At 34.5% G+C, this 14,219-nt stretch overlaps 5 protein-coding genes across 5 annotated transcripts; 2 read left to right on the top strand and 3 right to left on the bottom strand.

The window, feature by feature from the left end:
- The first annotated feature begins 66 nt into the window (after positions 1 to 66).
- On the top strand, positions 67 to 2,561 carry LOC137576700 (synaptic vesicle 2-related protein). Its single transcript, XM_068289952.1, is given in 10 exon segments — positions 67 to 75; positions 616 to 755; positions 827 to 1,083; positions 1,139 to 1,263; positions 1,320 to 1,383; positions 1,440 to 1,565; positions 1,629 to 1,700; positions 1,754 to 2,077; positions 2,079 to 2,149; positions 2,209 to 2,561. Coding segments are annotated over 9 exon segments (1,437 nt in total). The 5' UTR covers positions 67 to 75; positions 616 to 643; the 3' UTR covers positions 2,495 to 2,561.
- Xxylt (Xyloside xylosyltransferase) lies at positions 2,524 to 4,238 on the bottom strand. Its single transcript, XM_068289953.1, has one exon. The coding sequence runs from the start codon at positions 4,022 to 4,024 to the stop codon at positions 2,648 to 2,650; it is 1,377 nt and encodes a 458-aa protein (XP_068146054.1). The 5' UTR covers positions 4,025 to 4,238; the 3' UTR covers positions 2,524 to 2,647.
- A 457-nt stretch (positions 4,239 to 4,695) lies between these two features.
- Positions 4,696 to 7,159, top strand: LOC137578297 (polyamine-modulated factor 1-binding protein 1). Its single transcript, XM_068292018.1, has 7 exons — positions 4,696 to 5,108; positions 5,463 to 5,631; positions 5,698 to 6,014; positions 6,074 to 6,259; positions 6,312 to 6,443; positions 6,503 to 6,628; positions 6,689 to 7,159. The coding sequence occupies exons 1-7, from the start codon at positions 4,914 to 4,916 to the stop codon at positions 6,764 to 6,766; spliced, it is 1,203 nt and encodes a 400-aa protein (XP_068148119.1). The 5' UTR covers positions 4,696 to 4,913; the 3' UTR covers positions 6,767 to 7,159.
- An 84-nt stretch (positions 7,160 to 7,243) lies between these two features.
- Positions 7,244 to 10,414, bottom strand: Rsph4a (Radial spoke head protein 4a). Its single transcript, XM_068292017.1, has 4 exons — positions 10,008 to 10,414; positions 9,516 to 9,708; positions 8,549 to 9,461; positions 7,244 to 8,038 (listed from the first exon to the last, which is right to left on the bottom strand). Exons 1-4 carry the CDS (start codon positions 10,331 to 10,333, stop codon positions 7,329 to 7,331), a joined length of 2,142 nt encoding a protein of 713 aa, XP_068148118.1. The 5' UTR covers positions 10,334 to 10,414; the 3' UTR covers positions 7,244 to 7,328.
- Positions 10,415 to 10,910: 496 nt separating this feature from the next.
- On the bottom strand, positions 10,911 to 12,348 carry EbpIII (Ejaculatory bulb protein III). The gene is given in 3 exon segments (XM_068292020.1): positions 10,911 to 11,189; positions 11,191 to 11,441; positions 12,260 to 12,348. Coding segments are annotated over 2 exon segments (384 nt in total). The 5' UTR covers positions 11,428 to 11,441; positions 12,260 to 12,348; the 3' UTR covers positions 10,911 to 11,042.
- Positions 12,349 to 14,219: the final 1,871 nt, after the last annotated feature.

Raw genomic sequence — 14,219 nt, 5'->3', positions numbered from 1 at the left:
TATGTGCACCGTACATTACCTTTCAACAGAGACGTGAGAAATTTAAGTCAAATGTAATTGTATTTGTGTGCCTGTGTAAGTATTGTTTAATAATGTTTACATTTTAACTGCATTGGCAAAAAGAAAGTTCTGATTGAAAGTTAATACATCGGTAAGTTTTAATTGCTTTAAAAAATATACAAATGCAGGAAATTTTATTAAAATGTTTTGATACCGAAATAAAAAGTTGTTAATCTAGCGTTTTGGACAACAATGCGGCCATTGATCTCATCTCTCAAATTAACTGTGTGCAACTGAATTTAAGATTTTAACTTCTGTTTATACATAGAAGTGAATCATTTGGCACTAAGCTATTTATAAAAGATTACTTCAATCAAACTATCAAACTGATTTGATGCTTAACTAGATTTTGAAATATCTAGATATACACATATTTCTTGTTGTATGTTCATACTTTTTAGGCAGGTAGAAATTAAAGCATTTAAATAGAAAGTGAAACTAATGGGTGTGCCACCATTGAAAATATAAAATAATTTAATAAACTGCCCGAAGAACATTTCAGAAATTTATTTACAAACGCAATAGACTGAGATTTAAAGTATTTACATATTATAGGCCCCGGAATTTCTTTTTATTTAAAATCATGCATCACATAGGCAACGAGCCATTAAGTTCATCAGCTCATTACTCTCAAAGGGATCTCTTGGATACATCCTCAAACTTGGAACTAAAGACTGTCGCTATAAATCCCGATGGTAAATATGTCAGTTAATAATGTCAAAGTACTTACCCTTAATTTCTGGGTTAACTTCTAAATTGTTTACAGATGCCTACACTGTGCAACAAGCTATTAATATATTCGGATTCGGATGGTTTCATGTTAAGCTGTCTTTATTGGTGGGACTCTGTTGGATGGCAGATTCTATGGAAATGACTATACTAAGTATCCTTGGACCGGCACTATCATGTGAATGGAATATTACAAAGTTTCAACAGGCTTCAGTAACCACTGTTGTATTTCTTGGAATGATGCTTAGCTCTAGTTTTTGGTCACAATTAAGCAACAGATATGGTCGCAAATCAGTACGATCCTCTTTTAAATTCCCCTCAATTCTTAATTGTCCAAGTTTTGTTTTAGGCCCTATCCTTGTTTGGGGTATTATTGGTCCTGTACAGCATCTTAAGTTCGGTAGCTCCCAGCTTTTCCTGGCTGTTGTTACTTAGAGGTCTGGTTGGATTTTCCATTGGTTGTGTTCCCCAATCGTATGTATTTTAAATTAAAATTTTATTTCTTATAAAGAGTTTTTCATGTTTTCCAGTGTTACGTTATATGCAGAATTCCTTCCTACAAAACACAAAGGAAAATGTGTTGTACTAATGGACGTGAGAGTTTATTCTATGACTTAGATAGGACATTTCATTAATACATTTTATTCTAGTGCTTCTGGGCTTTGGGTGCTTGTTTTGAAGTTGTGCTGGCCCTCGTAGTTTATCCATTCTTTGGATGGCGAGGACTACTTAGTCTTTCTGCTACTCCGCTGTTGATTTTCACTGTATTGTCTCCAGTAAGTACGATAGAAAATTCGTTTAAAATGATTCGCTTCCTAAAATTGGCTTCCAATTCACAGTGGCTCACCGAATCGGCTCGTTATCATTCGTCCAATGGAAACAACGAAAAGGCTGTAAAGGTTCTAGAACAAGTAAGTTAAACAGAGAGTATGCCAAGTTTCTCTATTAATAAATCTATTGACAGATAGCAAAGAATAATAAGCGTCATATGTTAATTGGACGATTGATTCCCGATGAAGAAAACACCTCTGCAGAGAGTTTTAAGTCACTTTTGAAACCAAATCTCTGTTATACAACCTTATTATTATGGTTTATTTGGCTTGCTTCCGCATTCTGTTACTACGGATTGGTCCTGGTCACAACAGAACTTATGGTTTCTAGAAATAAGGAGCAGAGTCCCAACGAATGTGTCACATTTATGACAACCGATTTTATGGATTTGCTGTGGATAACGTTATCGGAATTTCCAGGAATATTAATAACATTGGAAATTATTAAATTTGTTGGAAAAAAAGAAAACAATGGTTATGCAGTATATAGTATTAGTTCTATGTATTCTGATATTAACGACAATTACAAGGTATTTATGTCGCAATTATTTTGTTATTCATCTCAGAATAATTATCATATGCCTTTCAGTCGATTCTATACCTCGATTACACTATTTCTTGCGAGGGGAGCCATATCAGGAATTTTCCAAGCAATTTATATCTACACTCCTGAAATCTATCCTGCACCACTTCGGTCTATCGGTGTTTCTGGCTGCTCGGTGCTAGCTCGGTTGGGCGCCATGATCACACCCTTTGTCGCTCAAGTATTAATGGAGTCTTCCAAATTGCATGCTGTGTCCACCTATGCTGCCGTGGGATTTCTTGCAGCTGTAGCTTGTTCTTTATTACCACGAGAAAATATAGGTTACCATTGACTCTATTACAAAAACAAAACAAAAAACTATTATTTATCAACAATAAAGCTTTATATTTAAAACTCTAGGTTCCAAGTCCATGCATATATAAAGTAAACAATTTTCTTAAATATGACTAAACAATGCTTTATTTAATTTTTATATGCATAACTACTATTCTGGAATGCGTGTGTTACAATTGCCGTGATACATTTTTATGACGCCCTCACAGCGAAAGTAGGCGTCGAATATGTCACTATATCCGTGGTCCTTCCACCATGTACAGAGTTGTCTATTCCAAACGCAGTCTAATCTGTATATTAAATTGGGATATTCGTATCCTAGCAGTGTAAAGAAGTCTTGGTCTCCCAAATGACCCTTAAACGAATATTTTGCGACCAGCCTATGAACCTCAGTGCTCGTAAGGGCTTCTACATAGGTTTTTGATTCCCTAATACGGTTCAAAAGTAATAGAACCACCCCAGAGTTGAGTCCTGGATACCCGTGGTGTTCATGGATATGATTGGCTTGATCCCCTGCTCCAATTTCGTTATTTTTCGCAAATCGCATGGGATAATAAGGATTGCCAAAGCTTGTCTTTGGGAAGCGCACTCGGTAACGATAGAGTATGTGACGATAGACCGGTGTCAGTTCCGGCGCTAGCCCAAACAGTTGATGCGGCAAGAAGTTGTCGAATTCTCCGAACAACAACCGAACATCTGAACGGAAGACGATATCACAATCGAGCAGGATCGCTTTGCTCAAGCTCGTGTCGGCGATTCGATGTAAGCCAAGCGACAGGAAGAAAAGTGAGTCGCTATAGTATGAGTTGGGAGCAGAGCTAAAATGGGGTGATAACTTTGCAGCTATATCTTGTATTATAACAGAGCAGACCTTTACGTCGTACATGGTGTAAATCACTGTTCGCCGAAATCTGCGAATCTGCTTTTGCAGGATATCCAGCACAGACGTTTGACTGTCCTTGTCGGTGATTACGTGTAGATGAAGTTGGGCATTTGTATGCTTTAGCAAACTGTGTGCAAATAAATCGAACTTCAAGTGCAAATGGTAATTCTCTTTGGTGTATATAACGAATATATTATAGTCGGAAACCATTGGTGGCGCCTGCGCACCCAAGTCCAGATGTGTCGACGACGAATAGTTCAGAAGATAATGCGTGGGCTTCAAGACTGGCTTTGCGGGTGTTGTTAGATCCGTATCTGAATCATATCTTGACTGCTGTTTTTTGATATGGGACAGTTTGTTAAGTCGGCTCGATAGAAATACCGTAAATATATTGCCCCTGAACAGTATATCTGTGTTGGCGAATATAATTAATATTAACATACAAATTAATATTAACAATAGCACCAGCTTCTTCTGCCATTTGCATCGCATCCAACGTTTCTGGCGCGTTCCATTGACCCGACGATTAACGATTAATGTGACATTCTCTTGCTCCTCCAATAACTGGGACTTGCACTTAGTACTGCATATATTCACGTTGGCCGGACTGACCTTTTGGCTGATGTGGGTAAAGTATTTTGCCATTTTGAAATGTAGTAAAAGTAATAGTAGTCAACTGCAACTAGCATAATAATACATGTCAATTATCTTTATCTTATATTAGAAGACACTGAAGGGGAATTTTAAGCACACAAGCACGAGCACATAATACATATCTCGCAATAGTAACAATCAAAAAAAAAAAAAAAAAACTACATGGAAAGATTCAATTGCACCAACAATAAAAAATAACAAAAATCAATAAGCTGACATCAACAGTGTCACCATGCTAAATAATTTCGCGAAAATCCCTTAATGTAGATAAGCATAGTATCTACACGCACAAAAAAAAGCTAAAATATGCGTGATAAACTGCCAAAATAGTAGCTAAAATATTTAGTTTTTAATTTCAAACGAAAAATGCATATTAGAGGTAGAAAAAATAAACAGAAATGCTTAAATTCAAAAAGGCATATGATATCATTATTTTTAATATAATTTAAATTTTTTATTAAATATCGCCTAAAATTTAATCAATACGAATCTTTTGCTTTAACTTGGCTTATTGATGCCAGGTTTTGTAACTTCCGATTTCAAAATTAGAAAAACTGTAAAAATTTTAAATAGACTTAAAAAAAATTGTAGTTTCTTTCAAAAATTGCTAGATTTAGCAATTTAATTGCTAAACTGGCAGCACTGCTAGGCAATAGAACAAAAGGGCATTGATGTATAAAATTTAAGTATTTTCATTGATATGTATGTGCATAACCGTCCGTTCCAAACATGCGCAGAACAAGTGGTGTTTTTATAGGTATATCTATTAACTGAGTTCCAAAGATTATTGTTGAACGGATAACTACGAGAGCATGTTGGAGAATCTATTGATGCTAAATTTAATTGGAAGTAAAGTCTAAATTACGTTAACCACACCACTATGGACTGTCATCATCGAATTGAAGTTCCTTTACGTTCTGGAGGAGGAGGCAAAAAAATGAAGAAAAGAAGGGAACTAGACGCCCTGATAGCACACTCCACGGCTAAAAGAAACACGACAAATGGCCGTAGAGCTATGCATTCCCAAGACAAATTGCTGTCAGTCTCAACGGATGACCCTGAGGATTATGTCTGGGTAGGTTGTTACACACATTCAGTTACGCACAATTATTTACTAATTTCATATTGTATATATGTATGTATGTATATGTACTTGTACATATACATTATAGTAAGTCAGAAACAAAAACAACGAAAAAAAAGAATTGGCACGTACAGCAAGTTGTAATAGACAATAGCCCAACCGTATACCCAGAGAAGGCTATTAGGGGAGACTGTTTGACGACAAGATCACAAGACCAATTGTCAGTTTTTCATCAATATAAATGAAAACATTTAAATTGCGTACTGACTTTTTACATAAATGAACCCCTTCTACTTTTGTTATTAAAACAATCTATTTTATCAAAATATTTCTTTACCGCTTTAGACAAACGTGTCTGGATCTAGCCGTCGAAGCCATCGAAAAAATAATTACTTTCGGACATGTGGACCAGTCCTCATAGGAATCACCAGCGTTTTAATTGTTGCCATTCTGTATTGGCTTTACTTTGATTTACGACAACAGATATCTGATTATCGGCATAAAATTGAGGAAGGTAAATATAAAAGCAGACGATGATATTTTTTCCGTTTATTTTTTTGTAATATATAAATCTTTACAGTATCTGCAATAAGCAAAAACTTTCCTGATACACTCCAAAAGTGGCACGAAACTTCGTCGTTCCTTTTAAAAAATCAAACCGCAGTGATTACACAGATAAATGATTTGCGAAAAACTGTGGACAGTTTACGTACGAATTTCAGTAGTCTTGAGGCTACAGTGAATGCTCAAAGAAATCATGGCCAAGACGAGAAAATGGTGGCTGATTTTGGAGCCAAAATCGAGGCTGTTGCAACCGATATAGAAGAGATAAAGGATCATTACAATCGATACATGGAAGTTCAAAAAATTATTCAGTCTGAAACTGCTGCATTGAAGGTAATGTTTGACAAACTAAGGAAACTAGAAAAACATTAATGTCATGCAAAAAATTTTAGTCCAATTTAAGCCAGTTACCTGTACTTCATGCCGCAAATTCACCAAATAATTTCTCGGAGGAGATCAGCGCTCTAAATCAGACATTCGAGAATTCCTTTAAACAATTCCAAAACGATCTCAAAGACGTTAATAACACATACAGTCAGACAACGAAAATGCTTCGGGATGAAATTTTAGTTCACAAGGTACGATAACGGAATAATCTTTAGAATTTCATTAATTTTTTGTATTATACAGACGAAACTGGATGATTTGTTGGATCGCTCAGAGAACATAACATCTCACGTCGCTACATTGAGTAATAGTTGGCCAGAGTATAAGCAAAAAATTTTAAATGTCGATGAGTCTTTGGACAAAATTGAAAAAGAGGTATAATCACTTTATTGCGCTTAAAAACTAGTCACTTGAAATTCCTTTCTTTTCAACAGATGTTGTTAACCAAAAGTATGAATAATGAATTCGCCGTTTCAATTAAGCAGCTTAAAAACTTGTGTCGAAATCATTTGACTCCAAAACCAATCGAAAGCAACAACGATATTTTACCAATAACCCAAGTAAGATCTTACCACTATCGAGAAGCTTATATCAATAATGATTAAAATTAATTTTCTTAGTCGGACGAAAATGTACACGATTCACTAATGCCATTAGCCAATGCTACATCTAAATTAAAGGAATCCTCACCGCTGTAAGATCTGCTTTGAAACGACAACGGAAGCAATTTTTCATTCTGCACAGTGGTGGAAGAACACGATACACAAGGTGTGTGTACGATATTTCTACTACTATATACCAAGTCATAAGCCACCAACTTAAAATATGCATAGTACGTATAATAAAGAAATTTGCAAAACTTGCGATGGGGAAAAAATTTTACATTATAGTCATTAAATTAAATTTGAAATATATAGACTAAAAGTGTGATTAAGCTTACAATTGTTTTCACGTAGAAAGTTTTTAATTGTATATAAGCATTCTGTAAAATATATTTATGTATAGTTCACGTAATATGTACCTTATTTGCATATACTTATTAAAACACTACAAATTCACAGAATAAACAAATTTTAATCAATCGAACGGAATTAATATTTAAAACCGGTCACTATTATATCGGAAAAGATCTAAGACTAGGATCGTAATATTACAACACATTCAAATAAGAAAAATTGCAGAAGCTTTAAATTTCTGTTTAATACTCAATAAAATTCTCAACTTTGAATAGATAAGGACCATCAATTGTCATTTAAATACCTAGACTACATCATCATCATTTTCGGAATCCTCAAACTCATCGTCATCATAGTCTGCTACTTCTTCATCAATACCGGCAGCAACTTTCTGTTTGCCTTGAAGCCATTCGCGATATGCAGCTTCTTCTTCCACACTAGGATCGGAGGCTTCTATAAAGTCCTCAGGTCCGTGGACAAATTCTTCTTGAACAGGTGGAAGATGCTTGAAGGGCATGTTACGTGCCACGTATTTGTGGCCCCAACCCAAATAAATTGATTCACAGGTCTTTTCGAAAATGAATGTGAATGCACCAGGCCAGACGTTCGACTGCATGACCAACATACGTTCTTTTTGATTGGTATACTTGCTAGTTAACCGCACTAACCAGGGCTGCGGTACTTCATCCCTTCTGTCACTTCCACAAGATGATAAAATATTAGGTCCAGTTTCTGGTTGAATTAAACTGTCTAACATTCCTTCTTCGTCTCCCTCTTCTTCCTCTTCAGCTTCCTCTTCCTCCATATCTTCTCCCATTTCCTCCATTAGACGCATTTTCAAAAATTGAGCCAAAGCCTTCTCTCTATCCTTTTGGGCCTTCTCCTCATCGAACCACACAACACGGCCTTGATTCAAAATATTCGATCTTACATGAACCCAAGCAATTGGAGTTTCCAGTGATCCCAATGGTTCCATTTCATATCTTTCATTTTTTAATAGCATAACATCATTATCTAGACAAATTCACAAATAAATTTTTCCTTATCAACAAAATTATATATCTCACAAGTTTCTGTTATCAGCAAAAATAAGAACATAATAAATCTATAAACAGTAGCGATAATGATGGCTATATCGCGTATTAATTATTTCTTTTAAAGCGATGAAATAATATTGTTTAGCATTTTGGTGCGTCTCATTTTTATATTTTAATCCTAACTATCCCGCTAGTTAATAAACCTTTCTGATCTGCTTAAATACATTACAAATCTACGTACCAAATTTATTAGCTCTATGATTTATAGTCTCAAAGATCTAGGTCTTGATACAGACGGACATTACCAGATAGAGATTTTGAGTTAGTTTTGTAATAGTAGGTTCCGGGCTTAAGTTTGCAAAGGGACTCTTTAGTAAAACTTTAAAGAAACATAACTACCAAAGATTTACAATTTCAAACAGACGCCTTTTCTAAGCCTTCGAAATCTCGAATCTATTTTGCATTTTTAACAATATTAAACTTTTACCGTCTATTGTGTCTTCCTCGCCTTCGAAATCCTCTTCCTCTTCTTCCTCCTCTTCTTCGTCCACCTCATTTCCCTCAAAAAGCCTCTTTTCCCTTTTAGTCATTCGTCTGTAATATCCTTGTGGTGCCACATAAGTTCCGGCTGTGATGCGAGCAATCATAGCCCGTAGATAATGTTTTTCCTTGCCTGGAAAGCAAGGGTACGATATGACATCTGCCTCCAGATCTCCTGTGAAAAACTTCTTAATCTGCCGCGATACCACAATTTGCCTTGGTGTCACTATTGGCAGCTCAATCCAATCGTCATATAACGAATTAACAACAAAATACGAATATCGATTGCACCCGAGTCCGATGTACTCAGGCGGTATATCATAGAGTTCCATTTCTTGTACTAGGGGTACAGCAGCTGCTTTTGGTTTCATATGTACCAGTTCCTCTGGTGAGAAATTTTCCCAGCCGTAGACTCCAGGCGTAAGTTCGGGCCCAATGTGAGGTGGTGCCGGCTTCTCCTCTCTGTTCTTTTGCATTTTAAGTGGAAGTTGTTTTTCCTTCATTTCCTCCTCCATCATTACCAATCGAGATGCTATTTCTTCGCGGGTCAATGAAGCTTCCACTATGTAATATGAAGCCTTCAAGCCGTTTATACATCCCCAAAAGCGACACTGCATTATGGATGGATGTGTCTGTAAGCGATTCATTGCACAAGCCAGTTGAAATATATCATCGTTGCTTATACTAAATCCACATTGGTTCCAAAAGAATTGAAGTTGCTGCACCCGTTCGTTAAAAGTCACAAAATGTCGAACGGAATCATCGATCACTATTCGAAAGTCATCATCAACATTCGTCTTATCTTCCGCTGAAAGATCTTCTTGGATACCAAAATCCTCCGTTTCAACGTTATAAGGCAACTGTTAACGAAATCCTTAGATCAATTAATAGATATTGGGGAGCCGTCTACAAACCTTCATTGATTGCAGAATGGTTTTGGCGATCCGAAACATGCGGGACTCGTCAAAAACCCCTTTCGGAGGAAACCGTTCCGGCAAATGGAACTTCTGTTCGCGTACATTCCTACTGAATTCTTCAAAAAAATCAATCACATTGGGTGGGCGCTCATCAATTACACGCTTTATTATATCGCTAATATGGTCAAATCTGTAGAAATTTAATATATTAATTATTTTCCTGCCCTTTAGAAATAGATATTTATCTTTCATCATAGAAGAGCTACGGTCTAACAACTAACAACTATTATATAAACTAAATACAACAGTTTTAAAAAGTTTCATTTACGAAATAGTATAAAAATTTTAAAAAGATTAGTCATTGTTTTTTAACTGCTTGTTGATTTGAACAGATTTGAAGACAAAAATGCATTTTTTGTAGATGAAACCTATAAAATATTACAAGGAACTATTGAAAACTAATGCTGATTTTTGAAACATAAGACTCACAAGTTATCTCCACTTAAAGTACTAAATTGTTGCAATATTGATTTTGCTACACTCAATTCGTGGCCGATATTTGGCGGTTCTTTACGTGAATCTTTTTGAAGCTGACATTGTGAATCAAATGCATTAATGGATATGGTTGTGGACGAAGACGTAGATGAGGATGTAATCATCATATCTGAACATTTTGGAGAGCCTTCAGATTCAGCTTTCTCCAGTACTTGTTTGTTATCTTTCTTGTTGGACGGTTTTGCAGGAGGCAAACCAGATCGTGTGCTGGAAGTTGAACCAAATGAAAAGTTTCGACAGGAATCGGCGTCTAGGTCCATTATAAGATATTAATTTTGTATATAAAACGACGGCAAAAATATGTACGTTGTAACTGTGACAAGAAAAATATATATTATGCTTTAAAAAAAGTTATCAAGGCTTCAATACTTGAACAAATTCAAAAGGTAAGGCCTATTTTGTTATAAAGTTAATCATACAACATTTCAATACCTAAAATTTATTTAACGAACTTTAATGAAAAATAAAAATAATCGAATATTGCAAGCAATGTTGTTCAATTCCATTCAATTAGTTGTATTCATCTTAACTAAAACGAGGCTTTGTGTCTGCACTACCAAGAGTTAACTTTGAAAAACTGAGTTTTATTTGGACTGTAGACAAACAGATGCCAACAGTCCAACTGCCATGGTCATATGTACATACATACATACATACATACATATTTATATAAAAGACGGTGAAACTAGGAAAAAAAACCAAAGTGATTTTGTTAAACTGTAATGAAAACAAACAACATTGATCAATCGAATCTGCGTTGTGGTCGTCGTCGTCGTCTTCTTGCATATGTGATGAGCACGACATTAATAATAATAATAACAATATCTGTGTATAATATATATTGTAAAATCCATAAAACAAACTTTATTATTCAACACACACAATCTTATAAATACGTATACATTTCTGATGCGCTGATGAATATTATTTTCAATATGTTAAAGAAGAACATCGTTTTTGGACGATAGTTTACTTAATTTTGATTCCACGCTCGGCAGCCTGGGCTCTGTAACGCTTAATATAGAGATCCTCAGGGTCATATTTGTCTTGCAGTTGCTTCCATTGTTCTGGCTTATTGTCCAGAATGAAGCGGATTACTTTGTCAGTGTTCTCTTTTTTGCTTGTCGCTGCACTTGCTGCACTCCGTTTTCAATGCATCCGGCAGAGACTTTCTGAGCTCACGTCCTTCGGGAGTGCACTTTCCAGTTTCGATGAGACACTTGAAATAGTTGCCGAAAAGTCGTTCGGATTTCAAAATTTCATCAATATCGACGTTGTCATATTTGGTTGTATATTTGTCATCAGCTAAAACCAAAGCTATCGACAAAGTCAATAGAACGAAAGCAGCCTTCATTTTTAAGGATCGAGCTGCAGGCGAAAAATGGGTAATTGGATAAAGTTAATTAAATGATTAAAAAAAAAAAAAAAAAAAGATAAACAAAACAAAACAAACTACTCCAATCCATTATTTATATAATATGAGTTCAAGGTTCCATATTATGATTGCAGTCTTTACTGAAACCATTCAAGCGGATCGTAATAATTTGCAAGAAATCTTGCATATATATTTACTAATAAGTATATACACACATACATATGCATGCTTGTATGTACATATGTATGTATGTATTTGACCTTAATGGCAGGGGGCCAAGTGACTGTACTTGTTAAAAAAAAAAAATAACACTACAAAGTTTCTCCTACTTGAACACAAAGTATTCAGAGTTTTGTATGGATTGCATTTAGTAATTAACTAAATAATTAATAGTAGATATCCCAGATATGATGACTCAAAATCAAGAAGGAGGCAAACTAGTTTACCGGCTTAAAGTCTAGTCTAAATGTGACACTAATTAGACCTCGATGAATATGCATGAATGCAATTACATGATGATTGAGAATTTGTCGGTAAGTTAATTAAGGTGAGAAAAGTTAATTTGTTTTTGCAAGCTAAGAAGACGTCAGTCAGCATCTGACGTTGGTTTATCTGATTATTGCCTAACTATCTGTGTATGTACATATGTATGTTACCGATTAAGTCAAGGGCTTTTCACACTATATAGCAATGCACATAACACACTTGGCAAATGCAAACAAGAAAATTAACATTCACTAAAATTCACTCATAAATATATAAGTTATAGACACCATAAATGTTAACCAAATACGATAAATAAATCTCTTACTATGGATCTCGGACAAATAACCAAGTCGAAGACGAACTAGTTGTGTAGTAATGCAAAAGCTTGAACTAACTGATGAATATGTCAATGGAGTTGGCTTTTATACCTGGCTTACGATTGATTTTCAAGTGTAATATATACATAGATACATATGTACATATACATATATATATATACACAAACACACACACAGAGAAACACCTACAAAAGGTTGCAGATACTTTAGACTTTTAAACGTAAAGCGTTTTCGTCAGAAAGTCAAACTGGTGATTGTCAAAGTACGCTATTAAGTTTATATAATTTTTTAACAAATAAATAATTTTTAGTACTAGTATTTTTATTAACTGTCATACTAAGTATATATTAAGTGTACACTTATTCTATATCTTGACAGACGATACTGCACGCATTATAGTTAAAATCCCATTTTTTTCATTTTTTTTACATCGATTACTTTAAACTATTAAATATATTCTAAACTGTTACCGTAGGAACCTAATGGGCTGTTAACAATTTAATGGCACGCTTAACCGCAGGTGATTTTTTTTCTTAAACCATTAAAAATATTCTGAAAAATTAAAAAAAGGAACCTGCTTCATCTGGATCTGATATTAAGAGACCAACAATTCAGCGGGAGGCTCAACCGCAGGTCATTTTCTGTTTCTAGAGAGTATTATATAGTCGAGACAACAGTTTACAGGACTGAATTACAATTTAAATGGAATGATTTAAAAGTTTCGATCATATTGAAATTTGAGAACATTCTGTCCGGCCATTAATTTTCCCACTGCTTCTAAAGTTGCAATTTAAAAAACACTTCGCGTAATACATAAAGTAATTATCCCATTCCGATTAATAAATGACTGTTTCGGATGAATACTTTTACGTGACATTAAAGCAATCAGATCCTTGATCTTAAAAAATACTAAATGCTTAATGATTTTCTTGCACGTTCTGAACTTTTTTTTAAAAAAAAAACTATGAGAGGAATTTCATTGTTATTTTAAAGAAATGAGCATAAATTATGATTCATATTTGTGTTCTTTATTAACATAGTGGCTGATCAAGGAATAGATTTAGCAATTTTGCCGCAAAGACCTCATACCCTTTTTTAAAAGGATATTATTAAATACATGTTTCTGCAAGTTGAAAAGTAAAAACAAGGCAGTAACGAATAACACATTTTAATTTGGAAAAATTTTCTCCACACCTACATATGTATGTAGTTGCAAATTGTAATGTAACTTTAACTTAACTATTTGAAACAATTTTTTAACAAATTCAGATTTTGAACAATTCTGTATTTTAAATATCTCGGAAACTAGAGTGAATCTAGAAAAACTAGTATGAGGAATCAGCAATATCAAATTACCATAAAAATAATATAATGTTCTTGCTTTGATGTTCTAATGCCAAAAGAGTTCTGATTGACTAGGGAAGCTGTGATCGCTGCATAGATGATAGTTCTATGTACATATATGGATGACAAAAAAATTTTAATTTTTTCAAATTAAATGTAGTCGTTTTTTATGTAACATAAATGCCACCCACTTTTATTGGTAATTTCTTTTCAAATAAAATTTTTAGTAATAGACAACCTTTTGATTAAAAAATTTCCTGCACCGACTTAATTATGTTAAAGTATGTTAAACTTCTAGAGCCAAGGTTTTTTTTTTGGTTGAGGTTGAGTTAAACCTGTATGATTTCCGATGCCATCAAAGGGTTTGGAGCAGAAGCCAGAAAGGCAGGAGCTACCCATGCATGCTTAGAAAATCTTAAGAAAGTCTAAGAGAAAAGGCTACGGGTATTTATGCCATTTTACTAAATATTGGTATGATAACGTAACGGGCTTTAGATAAATTTTTGACATAGGAATAATCCATCCAAGTTCCTCCAACCACAAACTCTTTTAATTTAATCTGTAATCCGGCATAAATTTATTAAATGTGACTCGTTGTAATTA

Source organism: Drosophila tropicalis, unplaced genomic scaffold (assembly GCF_018151085.1).
Source record: "Drosophila tropicalis isolate 14030-0801.00 unplaced genomic scaffold, ASM1815108v1 contig_593, whole genome shotgun sequence".
NCBI lineage: Eukaryota > Metazoa > Arthropoda > Insecta > Diptera > Drosophilidae > Drosophila > Drosophila tropicalis.
Note: the sequence above shows the minus strand (reverse complement) of the source record. Positions and strands in the feature narration are given on the sequence as shown.